The 19,244-nt window shown below is 44.2% G+C and overlaps 1 protein-coding gene across 1 annotated transcript in view; it reads right to left on the bottom strand.

Moving 5' to 3' along the window:
- The window catches only part of LOC141144857 (serpin B5-like), an 86,604-nt gene that overhangs the window by 22,315 nt on the left and 45,045 nt on the right, over positions 1-19,244 (bottom strand). Inside the window, exons 5-6 of the mRNA XM_073630938.1 lie at positions 15,236-15,378; positions 1,614-1,781 (exon numbers count right to left, since the gene is read on the bottom strand). Coding sequence (XP_073487039.1) covers positions 1,614-1,781; positions 15,236-15,378 — 311 coding nt within the window. The remainder of the gene's footprint in view (positions 1-1,613; positions 1,782-15,235; positions 15,379-19,244) is intronic.

Below are 19,244 nucleotides of genomic sequence, written 5' to 3'. Positions count from 1 at the left end.
TTTGACTCACGCTGCAGCGGTTAGCTCCGGCGATGAGAGATGATCTCATATGTTTACAAATAAGATCATCTCTCATTGGCACCGCCGATCGTGCTGTAAACGGCCGCTGTGATTGGCCGTTTACAGCAATCTGTGACTGGCTGTGTCCAAGGGACACGGCCAGCACAGAACTTCCCCCGATGCGCGCCCGCGGGAGTGCGCATCGCGGAAGTAAACAGGAGGACGTCCAGGGACGCCCTCCCAGCAATCGGCGTCCGCGCTGTAGCCGTCTTTCGGCTATAGCGCGGGCGTGAAGTGGTTAAAGTGTCACTAGACCCACGTCATAAAAATTATTAATAAATGCTGTATTATATGCTGTTCATACTCACTCAGCGACTATGAGATTTGCTTTTTGTATTCTGCAAAAAAACCTGGTTGATCCTGCTGCTCGATATTCACCTTCTGTTCATGTCCCCAATTCAGATAGGGATTTTGCAGCTGTAACTCTGCACATGCTCAGTTTTCAGTGAGTTTCTATGCTGAGCATTTCCTCCCTATCACACCTGAGCAGCTCATGTGACTATAAAGTCACACATGTGGGCGTATACACAGTGGTAAATGACAGCCCACTCCCTCCCTCCTTCCCCATGCCCACGAACCAGCTAAACACTATGGGGGCGGGATATTACATGTAGATTAATGGAGGCTTCACCTGCTTCTTATTTTAAGACACAGGCTGGAGGGCCATGACACCGCTTGTGACTGGCAGAAATCTACACACACCATGTTATTTCCACAAAATAATAAAGACTTGATTTCAAATATATATTTGTATGCCGATTTAAAACAGTTTATTGATATTTTATATTTATTTTGACTCTGTTTTCCAAAGGCTATTTTTTTTTTAACATGTGACCAGTAGCAGAGGAAAAGATGCTCCTCCTGCTTATGTTTCCCTGCAGCCAGGCTGTGAAAGATCTGGGTCATGTGACAGCTGTATATTGATTAAGAAAAAGTATCACTTTAAATGTCCATAGCATGACCACAGATTCTGAGTGGAGGAATGTATGAATTATTTAATGTACATACCAGTGGCAGCCGCTCATAAGGGGCGCAGGGGCACCACCGCCCCCAATCCATGCGCCTGGCCCATAATCTCCATGCAGGGCGCCAGGCGCATTTCATTGAGGTTTTTTTTTTTTTTTTTGAAGCACATGATTAGAGCCTGAGGCTCTAATTGGCTACAAAAAGGGTGGGCTAGGTGTGCAGAGCACTGCGCCTTGAGCCCACCCGTGTGTGTGACATTAGCGAATTAATATTTACTATTGTATTCCTGCTTCTCCTCCTGGCCAATCAGGAAGCGGGTCCTGAGACCTGATTGGCCGAGAGGAGAAGCAACCGACGAGTGAGGGGGCCAGGTTTGTTTGCTGTCCCACCCAGCCGCCACTGGTACATACTGTATGCAATATCTAGACTTATAGCAGGACATACAGTAGAGAAAATTACAAAACACATTTGTTATCTATGCCCCCTTCAATTGTACAGTAAGCAGTCTGTTGGGCACATGTATGTAACCTCTGGGTAATCTGGTCAGATAACTAAGTCAATCAAAATGAATAAGCCAGTGATAATACCTTATCTAATCCAGTATTTTCATCTTCGGTTGTTTTTGGCAGTAATATAAGCATAGTCATTTGCTTCCCTGTAAACGGAATTTCCAGGATTGTCAAATTTAACTCCTTCAAGGATCGAACACCAAGTCGTGCTTCCTGCTGCATCATTTGTACAGGCTTAGTCTCAGTCTAAAAAAAGAGTTTGACCTATGTTAGAATATATATAATTTTATACTGTGTCAGGGGTTAGCTCAAAGGGGATCACCTTCCCTGGGAAAAAGGGTAGTCCAAACTGCAGGTTTTCTTAAAATCTGACTTGTAGCCAGCTTTATTTAAAGGCACTAAGACCCCTTTCACACTGAGGACCGCCCTGCGCTAGCAGTAAAGCGCTGCTCGTTATAGCGGCGCTTTACCGGTGCTGTGGGGGCGGGAGCGGGGTGCTTTTAATGCCAAAGAAGGGGTTAACAAGGGGTTAAAAGCACCCAAAAATGCCGCTGCCAAAGCGCTTTGCAGGTGCTTCGGCAGCACTGCCCATTGATTTCAATGGCAACGGTGGTTTAGGAGCGTCGTATACACCGCTCCCCCACCAGCCCAAAGGCGCTTCTTGCAGGACTTTTTTTCCCGTCCTGCAAGCACACCGCCCCAGTGTGAAAGCACTCAGGCTTTCACACTGGGAAAACTTTTCAGGAGCTTTACAGGCGCTATTTTTTGCGCTAAAACGCCTGAAAAGCGCCTTCAGTGTGAAAGGGGTCTAACAGAACATTGCAGGTTTCTAACCCCAGTCACCCACAAAGCAAAGATAATGCAAACCTTTTCACTTTACAAAGCAAACTTCACATAAGCAGCTCTCTCAGGTTTTGGCTTCCTGAATCCCAGGCCAAGAGCAATTCTTTGCTCCAGTCCTGCTGTCAGGAAAGTACCAGTCTTGCCAATATCACTGCCTTCCTTCGCACATGCGCGGTAGAGCGGCACTTTTGGCGCATCCCTGGGCACAATACAGTGAAGCGGCTAATGCACGTGCGCAATTCAGCTAAAAGGCTAATGTGTGTGCAATTCAGCGAAATAGGTAAAGCGCATGCGCGATTCAATGAAATGGAGAACGCGCATTCGCAATAGCGCGCGCACAACATGAGCCTCCCACTGGCCTATAAAGCTACTCTGTGCCATGACCAGATTGCTGCTTTGTCTTTTAGCTCCCCATGTGACCCTCAGCCTGCTCCTGGACTTTGCTATTGTCTTCAGTGCTGGATCCCTGGCTTGCTCACAGACTTTGCCTCCAGTTACCGTGTTTGACCCTCGGCCTATTTATGGACTTTGCTATCAATCTTCAGTACTAAGTCATCAGCCTGCTGACAGACCTGCTAACAGTCCTTTGCACTAGACTGTTTTGCCTATCTAAGAGTCTCTTACCAGTCATCGGTGTTTGACCCCCGGCCTGTTGTTGGATTAGCTGTTCATCTTCCTTCTTGAGCTTCAGCACCTTCCAGTCCTGCACAGCTGTCTCCTTGCCGGTGACCTTCACGCAAGACCTGCCCTGCCTGCTGGTGACTTGTGCCTCTTTGTGTCCTTCACCCCCTGTACCATCTCCAGGAGTGGAGTGCGCTTAGTTACAAGAGGTTACCGCTCTCAGCATCTTAACCTTGGTGAGTACCTTTATCCGACACCTCCTTTATTTATACCACCTGTTGGTGGACACAAGTGGACTGCAAGATCTGGTCTGGAACCAACCCTGCCAAGGTGGCTGAAACCCGGACCGGATTCCACCTTACTTCTCAGCAAATGAACGCATGCGAGGTGAAACATAACTTCCACCAATTAACTTGCCTTTCATAATGTCACAACTGTTAATTCTGCTTTTTCTTGTAAAATATCACTGGTATTCTACCAAAAAAGCATATTAGGCACCAAAATAGGTACTGACCTAAAAATTCTTCATTAGCAAGTTAAATTAAAGCCAAAGTGAAATAATTACTTTAGATGTCATGTACCTAATACACAACATTTACATATTTTATATACAGTATTGTATATTAGAATATCCAATCCATATGCCACTATCCTAAAGTATGAATCTATTTCCATATAGTTTCTGGAAAGGGTTGCGAAAATAAAGCATATTTTCGAATGGTTGCTTCATTCAATACAACTATATGCTCAATCCAGTTTAAGTGTTGACTGTCAGCCAATTTAGAATCCTTCCAGGTCTCATTGGTCACTGTCCACAAAGCCACCTCTACTTTTTTGACACAGTTTTTGAGACAGAGGTACTACAGAGTTATGATTGTGTTTTTTTTTTATTTAACATGTTTTTGGAGTCATATTAAGTAGTAAATTAAGCATTAAGCATTAAATATAGACTCACCAGTCACTTTATTAGGGGCACCTTGTTAGTACCGGGTTGGACTCCCTTTTGCCTTCAGAACTGCCTTAATTCTTCGTGACATAGATTCAACAAGGTGTTGGAAACATTCCTCAGAGATTTTGGTCCATATTGACATGATAGCATTAGGCAGTTGCTGCAGATTTGTCTGCTGCACATACATGATGTGAATCTCCCTTATCACCACATCACAAAGGTGCTTTATTGGATTGATCTGGTGACTGTGGAGTCCCTTGGTGTACAGTGAACTCATTGTCATGTTTACGGAACCAGTTTGAGATGATTTGAGCTTTGTGACCTGTTGGAAGCCATCAGAAGATGGGTACACTGTAGTCATGAAGGGATGGACATGGTCAGCAACAAAACTCAGGTAGGCCGTGGAGTTTAAATGATGCTCAATTGGTACTAAGGGGCCCAAAGTGCGCCAAAAAAATATCCACCACACCATTACACCAGCATCACCAGACTCAACCGTTGATACAAAGCAGGATGGATCGATCCATGCTTTCATGTTGTTTACACAAATTCTGACCCTACAATCTGAATGTTGCATCTGAAATCGAGACTCATCAGACCAGGCAATGTTTTTTCCAATCTTCTATTGTTCAATTTTGCCTGTGTGAATTGTAGCCTCAGTTTCCTGTTCTTAGCTGACAGGAGTGGCACCCGGTGTGGTATTCTGCTGCTGTAGCCCATCTGCTTCAAGATTCAATTTGTTCAGAGATGATATTCTGCATATTTTGGTTGTAACGAGTGGTTATTTGAGTTACTATTGCCTTTCTATCATCTCGAACCAGTCTGTCCATTCTCCTCTGACATCAACAAGGCATTTTCATCCACGCAACTGCCGCTCATTGGATATTTTCTCTTTTTTGGGCCATTTCCTGTAAACCCTAGAGATGGTTGTGCGTGAAAATCCCAGTAGATCAGCAGTTTTTTAAAATACTCAGATCAGCCCGTCTGGCACCAACAAACATGCCACGTTCAAAGTCGTCCTTACTACATTTAAATGTCTAACTGCATTAAGTTGCTGCCATATGATTGGCTGATTAGCAATTTGTGTTAACAAGCAATTGAACAGGTATACCTAGTAAAGTGGCCAGTGAATGTATATTTGCAGTGCCCCTACACTGGACTGGCTAAATTTAGTGCATAGCTTTGCTGTAATCAACGAGCTGAAATTTGCTTGTTAGATCTGATCAGGTTTATCCCTACACCTGCTGGCTGATGAAAGAATGTTCCCGAAATAGTGTAGGAGGATCAGTCACTGCATTATGAATAATTATCTGACCTTAGCCAATCCCTAGAAGGCAGGCCTAGAAGGTGTGCTTGGAGAAAAGATAAATATTTGAGAGGGTCAGCGCTCCCTCCCTTGGGGTCTCCGCACTGGGAAGCAGCCTGTGTGTGATACAGAGGAGCTACTACTGCTAGGCTTCAGCATGCATTATGGCGAGGGCCTGAAAGAAGCTTGACTTGCTGGTGGGAAACTTGCTGGGTGACAATGAAGGGTTTTGCAGGGGAGCTGGTTGGGGGCTGCCTCTGGACAATGTGAGTCAGACCTTTCACCTATAGCTCCAGATGTGCAAATGCTTTGAGGGGTAGACACCAGAGGTTCCTGCAGGGACTACGACTGCTCATATAGAGTCTCAGGTTACCTGATTGTCCCCTCTACTTTCAGCATTACTTTGAGGCTGCTACTGCTGGGCCTAATACTGCTGAAACAAGACTTTGCGCATCTGTCTTCCAAGACCTGCATGTATCCTGCTCCCTCATTCCTTCTTCCTGCCTATGTTCAAGATCTGCAATAAAACTTCAAAAGACAACCCTAGACTAAGCCTAAATTTTGTTTAAGCGCTTCTGGAGGTGGTACCAGGGCTGGGAGCCTCTTAACAGGTAAGGGAGACTTCTGTATTATCAGGAGCCCCTATGGGGTTGAGCACTACATGATGACTGTAAATGATATGTATAAAGTACTTACCATTTAAAGGGGACCTAGTAGCAAAATGCAACGTCTGCCTATTCTTTAGAGATATTTCCACCCACCGTAACCTTCTAAATACCTAGCATTACAAACTACAGTATCTCACAAAACTGAATACACCCCTCACATTTTTGTAAATATTTTATTATGTCTTTTCATGTGACAATCAAACTGCTGGTTGTAAGCTATACAGTGGGGACCTTGAGTGGAGAGTGTGAACAAGTTTTGCTTTTTGACTGCTGGTGATTGCTGGGTTGCATTTTAGGTTCTTTTGGGGCTTTTCTTGTAGCTTTTTAACACCCTTTTCTGTCACTTTTTGAACAGCTTTTTTTCTTTGCTTCCTTCAGTCTACTAATTAAGGGGAGTGGTTAATTGGTCACAGGTGCTTGAGGCCTATATAACCTTCTGTAGAACTCATTGTGAGCCTGCTCATCTTTGAGCTTGCTGGAACTTAGACCAAGTGGAACTGGACTAAGTGGTGAGTTAAAAAACACAGTTAGTGGAAGTGGACTAAGTGGTGAGTTAAAAAACACAGTTAGTGGAGCTGGACTAAGTGGTGAGTTAAAAAAACAGAGTTGAAAACAAGAGGTTGTAACAGGGGTCAAGTACCTGTGTAGGGTGAGTGTGTACCTGTGTATTGTAAGTACATGAGTGCTGCGAGTGCACGTGGGCTGTATTGAGTATTAGTGTCAGGTAGTACCTGTGTATTGTGAGTACCTGAGTGTTGTCTGAGTAGTGTGTGTGGATCGTTATTATTTGTGTTTATGTGTGTGTGCACGTGGGTCTGCGAGTGCACGTTGGTCAGCGAGTGCACGTTGGTTAGCGAGTACCTGTGTATTGTCTTGTTGAGTACCTGTGTATTGTCTTGTTGAGTATTAGTGTCAGGAAGCTAGTTATTAGGTGATTTGGACAGGGTATAATCACCAATCCTCATTAAATTAGTAGGTACGATGCCTGGTGGGTGTGGAGATGCGACTCGGTGTACATCTTGCGGCATGTATGCGTTCCTTGATCATCCGATCGAGGGCGAATACTGCTGTGCAAAATGTAAGCACATTGTTTCCCTGGAAGCCCAGGTTCTGAATCTGGGGAAGCAACTGTCAGCACCGAGAAGTCCCTCCATACTAAAGGAGAGCCAGAAACGTACACCGCAGGTGTCAGCACAGAGGCGGGTGGAGACAAAGGGGTACAGGCACTAGGAAAGAGTAGATGGGTGACAGTCAGGAAGGGTAACGGGGGAAGTGCCACGCAGGCCGATCCAGGGCTGGAGCATCCCAATAAGTATGCTCCATTGAGTGACATTGGTGAAACCAGTCAGGGACCAGCACTGCTGGAGCTGAGGGACTCTCCTACCTGCCGGGGGAAGAACTCCTCCAATGAGCGTGGGGGGGGAGCGAAGGGAAAGGAAAGACAGATTCTGGTGGTAGGGGACTCAATTCTTAGAAGGACAGAGAGGGCAATCTGTAACAAAGACCTGAAGCGCCAAACTGTATGTTGTCTACCGGGCGCTCGGGTTCGGCACATCACGGATCTGGTGGACAGATTACTGGGAGGGGCTGGGGAAGACCCGGCTGTCATGGTGCATGTTGGCACCAATGACAACGTCAGTGGCAGATGGAATGTCCTAAAGAACGATTTTAGAGACTTGGGCGCTAAATTGAGGAAAAGGGCCTCAAAGGTAGTATTCTCAGGAATACTAACGGTACATCGAGCCACACAAGAATGGCAGAGGGAGATTAGGGAAGTAAACAAGTGGCTGAAGAGCTGGTGTAGTAAGGAGGGGTTTGTGTTCCTGCAGGAATGGGCTGACTTCTCAGTCGATCACCAGTACTATAGAAGGGACGGACTGCACCTAAATGAGGAGGGTGCAGATCAGCTAGGAGTAAAGATGGCCAAAACGTTAGAGGAGCTTTGAAACTAGGTGACGGGGGGAGGGCCCAGAGGTAGAGATAGTCAGCACAGAACATATTCCAGAGGGTAGTATTGGGGGCATTAGTAGTAGGTTGACTAAAGCACATAAACCCAAGGTAAGTATAGTAACAAGTCCTAGTTGCAATCTCGGAACACCCAATAAGAGGATAGTATGTGACCGGTCGCATACTATGTGGCACATTCACCAATGCCAGGAGCCTGGCGGACAAGATGGGTGAACTAGAGATACTGTTGCACAAGGAGGATTTGGATTTTGTGGGAATTTCAGAGACCTGGTTCAACAGTTCTCATGACTGGCTGGCAACCATTCATGGGTATACCCTTTATCGCAGGGATAGAGAGGGTAAAAAAGGGGGAGTGGCATGCCTATATATCAAGAATAATGTACAAGTGAATTTGAGAGATGACATCACTAAGGCCCCTTTCACACTGGGGCGGTAGGGGCGTCATCGGTAAAACGCCGCTATTTGTAGCTTTACCGTTGTTTTAGCTGCGGTATTCGGCCACTAGCGGGGCGGTCTATGACGAAACCCGTACGATGGAGCCACGCACACTACGTCACTTCTGGGTACTCGAGAGGGTGGAACGCAGCTGGAGCGCAGCGGGCTGCTGCTGTCCCCTATCTTGGGTTTACAATAGTACTTGTCTGCAGCTTGCTCACCGGCGGCCTTAGAGCCGGCTGAAGACCTATATGCTGTTTTGAACTTTTTGCATGCTGTTTGTATGCTGTTTTTATCTACGTTTTAAATAAATGGATGCATATAACTTTTACTACACTATGGGAGCCAATCTCTTTCTTCCATCAGGAATATATTAATGGTCACGTCCACCCTAACCGGAGTTAAAGGGATACCTTTGGGACATCTTGGTGAACCAGCGCAACAGAGTGCAACTACAGGCGTATTACCCCTGCAGGGGTGATAGGATTCAGTGAGTAGGGACCCTTGAGGGGGAGCACATAAGTCACCTGAAGATACTGCAAGCACTCAAGTCACCTGTGATGATCTATGTTATATTTATGGGCACAATTTTGACATACACCTATATGTGGACATTTACTTATTTTTATTCACATACATAGATGCCATACGCCTACCTTGGTGGGCTTTTGATGTTTGGAACTTTGCTAAATTTTTTATGATATTGTTTTTTCGGGACTTTAATATATATAATTTTTAATCCACTCTTTTGGATACCTTTCACTCTGCACTTTATTATTATTTATCCTTTGTATGCTGGATGTAACACATATGTATATTTTTTCACAGATTTGTCTGTACATCTTTTCACAGATTTTTCTGAGCACACATACTTATATGCACTCCTGTATAACTTATCACTGTAACTGGTAGGACACACGTGCTATACATTTCCCTTTTCCTTTTATCTATGCTGATGTTTACGGGTTTATACACACTATGTACCTCTAGGACAGACCCTGTGGCTACCCCCTTTTAGGGAGTGCCCTGTATAGCGGTCCATCTACATGGTCCTGCATACTTAGGGTATAATCCATTGCATACCTAGGGTATAACCTCCTCGCCCTCCATACTTTTTATGCCTTTGGTATTAGGTAGCTCCATTTTACCCCACCTACAGATTCCTTTGTTTTGTCATTATCTAGAGTTCCACTAGGGGAGCCCTAGTAGGGGAGGCAGCAACCTTTCACTGTTCTAGGTTTGTCCTAAGCGCGGCTTTTTTCTTTATTATCATCATTCTGGAGGATATTAATTATCAGGAAAGGTTGCGAGCACTGAACTTATTCTCTCTGGAGAAGAGATGCTTGAGAGGGGATATGATTTTAATTTATAAATACCGTACTGGTGACCCCACAATAGGGATAAAACTTTTTCTCGGAAGGGAGTTTAACAAGACACGTGACCACTCATTAAAATTAGAAGAAAATAGGTTAAACCTTAAACTACGTAGAGGGTTCTTAACTGGAATGCCCTGTACACACGGTCGGATTTTCCGACGGAAAATGTGTGATAGGACCTTGTTGTCTGAAATTCCGACCGTGTGTGGGCTCCATCACACATTTTCCATCGGAATTTTCGACACACAAAGTTTGAGAGCAGGCTATAAAATTTCCCGACAACAAAATCCGTTGTCGGAAATTCTGATCGTGTGTACACAAATCCGACCCACAAAGTGCCACGCATGCTCAGAATAACGTAGACAAAAGCTATTGGCTACTGCCCCGTTTATAGTCACGACGTACGTGTTTTACGTCACCACGTTCAGTACGATTGGATTTACCCACAACTTTGTGTGACCGTGTGTATGCAAAACAAGTTTGAGCCAACATCCGTCGGAAAAAATCCATGGAATTTGTTGTCGGAATGTCCGATCAATGTCCAACCGTGTGTACGGGGCATTAGAGCGACAAGGATGTGGAATCCCCTTCCACAGGCGGTGGTCTCAGCGGGTAGCAATGATAGTTTCAAAAAACTATTAGATAAGCACCTGAATGACCGCAACATACAGGGATATACAATGTAATACTGACATATAATCACACACAAAGTTAGGACTTGGTGGACGTGTGTCTTTTTTCAACCTCACCTACTATGTAACTTTGTAACTATGTAACTATGTAGCACTGAAAAAATTACACTTTGCTACAATGTAAAGTAGTGAGTGTACAGCTTGTATAACAGTGTAAATTTACTGTCCCCTCAAAATAACTCAACACACAGCCATTAATGTCTAAACCACTGGCAACAAAAGTGAGTACACCTCTAAGTGAAAATGTCCAAATTGGGCCCAAAAAGCCATTTTCCCTCCCCCCGTGTCATGTGACTCATTCGTTTTATAAGGTCTCAGGTATGAATGGGGAGCAGGTGTGTTAAATTTGGTGATATCGCTCTCACTCTCTCATACTGGTCACTGGAAGTTCAACATGGCACCTCATGGCAAAGAACTCTCTGAGGATCTGAAAAAAAGAATGGTTGCTCTACATAAAGATGGCCTAGGCTATAAGAAGATTGCCAAGACCCAGAAACTGAGCTGCAGCATGGTGGCCAAGACCATACAGCGGTTTAACAGGACAGGTTCCACTCAGAACAGGCCTCGCCATGGTCGACTAAAGCAGTTGAGTGCACATGCTCAGCTTCATATCCAGAGGTTGTCTTTGGGAAATAGACATATGAGTGCTGCCAGCATTGCTGCAAATGTTGAAGGGGTGGGGGGTCAGCCTGTCAGTGCTCAGACCATACGCCACACACTGCATCAAATTGATCTGCATGGCTGTTGTCCCAGAAGGAAGCCTCTTCTAAAGATGATGCACAGGAAAGCCTGCAAACAGTTTGCTGAAGACAAGCAAACTAAGGACATGGACTACTGGAACCATGTCCTGTGGTCTGATGAGACCAAAATAAACGTACTTGGTTCAGATGGCGTCAAGCGTGTGTGGTGGCTACCAGGTAGGAGTACAAAGACAAGTATGTCTTGCCTACAGTCAAGCATGGTGGTTGGAGTGTCATGGTCTGGGGCTGCATGAGTGCTGCCGGCACTGGGGATCTACAGTTCATTGAGGGAACCATGAATGCCAACATGTACTGTGACAAACTGAAGCACAGCATGATCCCCTCCCTTCAGAGACTGGGCCGCAGGGTAGTATTCCAACATGATAACGACCCAAACACACCTCCAAGATGACCACTGCCTTGCTAAAGAAGCTGAGGGTAAAGGGGATGGACTGGCCAAGCATGTCTCTAGACCTAAACCCTATTGAGCATTTGTGGAGCATCCTCAAACAGAAGGTGGAGGAGTGCAAGGACTCTAACATCCACCAGCGTCATGGAGGAGTGAAAGAGGACTCCAGTAGCAACCTGTGAAGCTCTGGTGACCTGCATGCCCAAGAGGGTTAAGGCAGTGCTGGAAAATAATGGTGGCCACATAAAATATTGACAGGCCCAATTAGGACATTTTCACTGTGTTGAGTTTTTTTGAGGGGACAGCAAATTTACGCTGTTATACAAGCTGTACACTCACTACTTTACATTGTAGCAAAGTGTCATTTCTTCAGTGTTGTCACATGAAAAGATATAATAAAATATTTACAAAAATGTGAGGGGTGTACTCACTTTTGTGAGATACTGTATATATTGTCATGTATGGCAGGTGAGATGGCGATCACCTTGCCGTTTCACTCCTGCAGTTCCCCAGCAGGCCTGGGTGGTGGCCACCTGGGTCATGGATTGGCATTTCAAAGCAGGCCTTGGAGCAGCAGATGGTGCAGTGAACTCAGTGCAACACAGCTCAGGACAGCACAGCACTTCTTCTCCCTTCCTCTCTCCGGTTGGCGCTCTTCCTAACTGCCCCATTCCTTTCTAGGTTTTTCCTTTTTATCAGAACCTCCTGCTCTCAGGTCTCATGGGGTATTATAGATGGTGATGGCCTTGGCTCAGATCCTCCTCTAGGCTGCATTTCCCAGAGTGTCACAGCCTAAGGTCAAATGCATATATTCGCCAGCACACCACGGATCGTCAAATACATCCAAAGTCTTTTATTAAAGAATGATCACACCACAGAAGACATCGTGCAACATTTTGAAGCCATGCAGGACAGTCATATGCCTGACGAAGGGGTCCTGCTCGGCTCTGAAACGTTGCACTATGTCTTTTGTGATGTGATCATTCTTCAATAAAAGACTTTGGATGTATTTGACGATTAATGGTGTGCTGGAGAATATGTGCATTTGATCAGTGAGGTCTCCAGTCACAGCTGGTTGTTGCTGCAGCACCCATTACTCCTAAAGCCTTATCCAGGAAAGTGTGCGATGGGAATATCAATACTACTTTTTGACAGTCTGCCCCATACACACTATCAGATTTTCTGCTGATTTTTTTCCTTCAGATTTAACAAAACCATATAATATGAGGTCAAACCTTAGGAGTTTCAATTTATATGCAATCGGGCCTGCCCTTGCACTTTGTGGTTTTGGTAAATCTGAAGACAAAAATCTGATAGTGTGTATGAGGCTTTAGGTCAGTCACACGCTAACTAAAGCATACTTGCTACTGCCATCTTGTGGAAGAAAAAGAGTTCTGCGATCAGTAACATAACCTTCTGGTTCAGATGCTAAACTGTATTCTAGTTGTTCTTTTCTTTTACACTATCTTTTTTCTTGACTTTTTTTTTACTTTTTTCTTTGACCACCACCCCTTTTTCTCTTTTTATTCTTTTTTATTCCACAATTTTTTTAGTTTTTTTATGGATCTTACTGCATGAAATCTCAGGTCATTTTTAAGGGGCTACAAATGATGGACCATTGATTTGTAAGGGGACTATAAAAGCAGTGATCTCTAGCAGTCTCATATAATGTGACCAACCTATCAATTATGTCTCCATTCTCCAACAACTCCTATAGGATGTTCGCAGTCTCTGACTACCTCATGTATATGCCCTTAATCTTTGACCATTTTCGGTTGCATGTCTGCAGTATCTGACAGCTTTCTGTAGCATATATTCAATGAATATGTTTGGCCCTTTAGTGATGGGCTGCACTTCGGGCCAATTATATCAAGAAAGTTGACCACCATTGGTCTAAATAGGTGATGTATATGATGATTATATCTTCAGCTATATGCAAAAGAAAAAAAATGCTTGTTTACATGATTTAGTTTCTAAAGGAAGTTTGACCTTTTTCTAGTAATAAAGAAACTAAGTGAAAAGTAACATAAAAATTGTTCATGTAAAAAATATTATTATGGCTGTTTCAAGCCTCAAGTGATGTTAACAGCAAATCCAACAGAGGGCAGCCTTGTTTTACTGATGTCTTCTCTGTGACATTTACCCAGTAGAAAATATTTAGAAAGATTAAAATAAAGCTGATCAATTGAATAGTATTATGTGCATTTTTATGTTGAATAAACAAGTTTTCTTTAAAAGCCATACCGTCTGTTTATTTAATTATTGCTGATAAAAAAAATGCTTTAAAATTGTTTTCATTTTTGTTACAAAAATCAAATCAAATTAATTAGCTTGTCCATGAACATCTAAAACTCAGTTTGATGTTGATTTTAAAAGTAACAGGCTTGAATTACTAAAGCGGAGCGGAGTGAACCTACACTTTCTTCAATCCTCCAGACAGGCGCAGAAAAAGTTCTTTTGTTTTATTCCCCTACACATGTCAGGATGGCTGAAGTGAACAACGCGTCATTTTACTTTAGCAAATGATGAACATGAAAAAGAAATGTTTTCTACTTTTTGTTCCTCATAAACTATCCATCTTAAAGCGGTAATAAACCTAAAACCAAAATGTATTATATTGCAGCTTACCAATCATTAGATGTGGCGGCTGCATACGTTTTCTTTTCTTTTGCTTTTTCCCCCTGCTTTCACTTGGTGATCAGGCCAGTAACACACCTCCTGTATTAGTGAGGCACAGCTCTGGAGGAATGAGAACAGGAGGCACAGCAGGTAGCAGCATTCTCAGTCTGAGGGGGAGGGGCGTGTTAAATGTATTAGAAGATTTCGATACACTAATAAATTGAAGCCAAACTCCAGCTCTTGCTTTATAAGCAGTTACAACCAACAGTTATTTTTTCCTAGTCGGATAAAGGTTTTGCATAAATAAATAAAAGCTGATCATTTTAATCACCCCTGTCAGTGTTAGGTGGTTTGTCTTATCCATGTAAACTGACACGTTTTGCTGGAGAGCTTGTGCTTTTGAAAAACAATAGATTTGCTGCCTGGATCACCAGATGAAAATAGAAGGATCGCCTAAAAAAAGGAAACTAATACGGCCATCACATCTAATAATTGATGAACTGCAATATAATAAATGTTTACTTTTAGGTTTCATACTGCTTTAAATTACCAGCTACATTATTTGCACCTATATTGACACTGTTAAAGTGTAATTAAAGACAAATTTTTTTTTTTTTTAGTTTTGAATAGAGTGGAGAGGGATGAGAACACCTGTCAGTATTTATTGCTGTCAGTGCCCCCATTAGGGAGAATCACTGTCTATTTTTTCCTGTTAACCATTATCATTGAAAGTGAATGTTTGTAAAAGAAAATCCCAAATTTTAGGTTGACGCCAGTAATAGAGGGGAAATCCTCCAATGGGGACACTAGTTCTGGTGACCTTGGTGGCACACAGTGATTCCCTCACTTTGGAGGGATTTTCTCTGACTTCCTGTTTTGGCTATAAGGCAGTAAGTGAAGGGAAATCTCTCCAATGGGACACAGATGATAAAAAAAAGCATGAGAGGGGTTATGACCCTCCCTTACTCTATCCATAATTTTGTATTTATTTTTTTAATTTGCCTTTAGTTACACTTTATTCTTATTATTGCCTATTTCCCAACATTCTCCATCCTGTACAAAAGAAGCTCATACCTTGTTAATATGAAACTCTGCCTCTTTGGTTTCAGATTCATTGAATTTATATAACCAGCATCCTTTCAAATATGCAGCTCCAAGCAAAACCATATTGGTATTCTCACTGAGTGAACCCTCATCCAATACCGTCTCCATGTTACCTGCAAAATGAAACACATAGATTGTTATTATGCTGTGTAGTTGCTTAAAGACATAACGCCCACGCATCTCTGAAGCCGGGAGGTGGGGCAGGGTTTCTAAACATGTGACCGCTGTTATTGGCTGTCACAGCAGTCACATGATTGGAAAACTCCCAATCGCAAGTAGAGAAAGTAGAGATCAGGGGCTTCCGGGTTGGCTGCCAGTAACTGGAGGATGCAGGGCGTGTGCTCTTGGCACAGCTGTGTTTACATTCTGGTACGCAAATATGTGGCCGCTCGATGTTAAGGCCCACCCGCCAAGAGGCCGCATATATGCGTATCGACGGCATGAAGAGGTTAACATTTATGTGTGTATTGCTGAAAATCATAAACTTCTGTCTGCCTTGAAGCTGGCATTTCCTTTTCTTGTCTGGTTAAGAGACAAAAGCAAAAATAGCAGCTAACAACCCTTTTGTATTTAATAAAGCAAAGTGTTAGCTACAATAACCAAGCATCCACCATTTTTATTGTCCTGACAGCATAAACTAATCACCAAGAATGAAATTTTCCTCTGATTTGACCAGATGTCAGAAGAAGCCAATCTGAATAAATTCAAATGAACACCTCCAGCATTCATGTAGATATTTACTACATCTTTAATAGGTAGGATGCAAGAATCTTTCAGTTAATTTTACCATTCTTCATCACTTACTGTGACTGATGACAATGGGCTTTACTGTGCTTTGCACTGGTTTAGTGGAGGGCCTTTGGACTTTACGTCCATCTACACATAAGAGGTCTGCCTATTTTACAGCTCAGTAAAATTCTTTTTTAGCTGAGGCTGTCAAATTAAGTTGCTGGGAGTGCTGTGTAATCATGGCAGTTAATGCAGCTGATGCTGTAAAAAAACAGACATGCTAACACAGTGTTTATAAACACTATTCAGACAAGGACTAGTAACAAAGTTACTTTTGTATTTAATTACCCAAAAACAGGTGGAATAGTCCTATCTTTCCTTTTTTATTTCTCCATAGGCATCATCCCTACATAGAGTACTAGTTGGGCACCCCCACATCTACGTAAGGTGGGGCAAACAGATGGGACTTTGAATGTGTGGCACATACAGAGTCTCATCTGTTTTTCCCCACCTTACATAGATGTGGGGTGTCCAATTTTTATGTTTGCATTTACAGTAAAACCTTGGATTGAGAGCATAATTCGTTCCTGGAAGCATGCTTGTAATCCAAAGCACTTGTATATCAAAGCGAATTTCCCCATAAGAAAAAATGGAAACTCAAATGATTCATTCCACAACCATTTATTCATAAGTCCTTCAGTTTATAGTACATATAAAAAGATTATAGCACTGTGATAGGTTGTGTAACCATAAAATGTCCATCCACAAATGGAAGCCTCCACAAGGGGATTAGAAGCAAAATCCAGCAGGAACTACAGGGTATAAAAGAGAAGAGAGGCACCTCTAAGTGTAGCAATATGGATACATGGTTGATGATTAAAAGAGGCACGTCAAAGTATGCAGGCACCCGGGGTAAAGCGGTCCACATAGACCAGGGTTTCTCAACCAGGGTTCCTCCAGAGGTTGCTAGGGGTTCCTTCAGAAATGAGAATTTCTGCCTCTCAGATAAGTTCCCACTGACACCATTGATCTTTTTAGGTATCTGTAAGGGGGTAATGCAGGTGCAAGTCGGACACTTTCATTTCTGAGAGCTAACACAAGAGCCTCCCAACCTCCACCGCCCCAAGGACAGCCGATGCGCGCCGCTGCAGAATATTCTTCTGAGGATTCTTCTGCACACAGACTGACACACAGCAGGTGATCGCGTCGTGCTGAGGCAGAGCCTGATGGCTACTGCTGGTTTATTGAACTGTGATGGGTCGGCAGGGGAGTGGCCAGCTCATCACATGGACACAGGACACAGCAATAACAGGTGCCATGAGGATAGATCCGAGATTGCTGCATGGAGGGTAAGTCTCCAAAATGTAATGTGGTATAATTGAGTTGCATTGTGAAAATGGATGACTCTGGATGCATATGAGAGTTACATTTTGGAGAGCCTCTTCACTATGTAACTCTCATCCCCACCCAGAGTCATCCTCATCCATTTTCACAATGCAGCTCAATTATCTTCATCCCTACCCAGCATCTACTCCATTCCTCCAGACCAGTCTCCACAACACATCCCCACCAGTGGCGGCCCGTGCACTGTGGGCGCACGGTCGCCGCCCCCCCCCCCCCCCCCCCATCCACGCGCCCTGCCCATTTCAGGACCCCGAACACATGGATTCCTATGGCGGGGTGGGAGGGGGTGGTATATTTTGAAGCATCTGATTAGAGCCAGAGGCTCTAATAGGCTTCAAAATAGGGTGGGCTCGGGGTGCAGAAAGTGCGCCCTGATCCCACCCAATTGTGTGACAATAGTGAATTAATTTTTCCTATTTTCACACCAACCTTCCTCCCGGCCAATCAGGAGGCAGGACGTCAAACCTGCTTCCTGATTGGCCAAAGCGCCAGGTCACACTATTGGATGCCTGGCGCTTAAGAAGAGAAGCGAGGAGACTCGCGCTGGAGGGGAGGTCGCCGCCGCTCTGAGAGGTAAGTCACCTTGGCTTAGCCGGCTGCATCCCCCCGTGGGTGCCAGAACCGCGATCCACACGCGGGGGGGTGCCAGAGCCACAAACAGTGTGCGAGGGGGGAGTGGGGGGGTCAATGGGCACAGTGGCTGCATTTGGTGGGCACAGGTGGCTGCGTTTGATGGGCACAGGTGGCTGCATTTGATGGGCAAGTGGTTGCATTTGATGGGAACAGGTGGCTGCGTTTGATGGGCACAAGTGGCGCATTTGATGGGCACAATGGATGCGTTTGATGGGCACAATGGCTACGTTTGGACACAAGTGGCTGCATTTGATGGGCACAGGTGGCTGCATTTTATGGGAAAATGGCTGCATTTGATGGGCACAATGGATGCGTTTGATGGGCACAACGGCTGCATTTGATGGGCACAGGTGGCTGCATTTGATGGGAAAGTGGCTGCGTTTGATGGGCACAATGGATGCTTTTGATGGGCACAATGGCTGCATTTGATGGGCACAGGTGGCTGTATTTGATGGGCACAAGTGGCTGCGTTTGATGGGCAGAAGTGGCTGCGTTTGATGGGCACAATGGCTGCGTTTAAAGGGCACAAGTGAAGATATTTGCCAGCACACCATGGAACGACATAAATAGCGTCCAAACAGTTAATTGATTGCATGATCACAACACAACACATGCCTGACGAAGGGTTCCTGCGTGACTCCGAAACATTGCACTCTTCTTGTGTTGTGATCATGCAATAAATTACCTGTTTGGATGCTATTTATGTCGTTCCATGGTGTGCTGGCAAATATCTTCACTGTGACTTGAACCAGTATCCAGCTGGTTGTTGCTGCAGCACCCAAACTCGAGAGCTCATCCAGGAATGTGTGCAATGGGAATATGAAGTATAATTTGATGGGCACAAGTGGCTGCATATGATGGGCATAAGTGGCTGCAATTGGTGGGGGGGGGTTCAGTATTTTTCAGTTTGTTTGCGCCCCCCAAAAAATTTTGAGCACCAGGCGCCACTGATCCCCACCCACGTCCAGCACCATCCATCCCTCCAAACCAGCCTCCACAACGCATCCCCACCCACGCCCAGCACCATCCAGACCAGTTAAATTGGATTTTAAAGAGAATAAAGGTATTGTGCTTTAGTCAGTCAAGAGATGTTATATTGATTGATTCATGTATCACAGAAGAAATAAGGGCTAAGGGAGGGTTGTAATCCATTACTGTTAGGTATTGAAAGCGCTGATGACGCTGGTGTAAGAGTGTTAAAATAAAAGTGGGT

The sequence above is a fragment of the Aquarana catesbeiana genome, linkage group LG05 (genome assembly GCF_042186555.1).
Source record: "Aquarana catesbeiana isolate 2022-GZ linkage group LG05, ASM4218655v1, whole genome shotgun sequence".
In the NCBI taxonomy this organism is placed as follows: Eukaryota; Metazoa; Chordata; class Amphibia; order Anura; family Ranidae; genus Aquarana; species Aquarana catesbeiana.
This window is presented reverse-complemented; position numbering and strand designations above follow the sequence as displayed.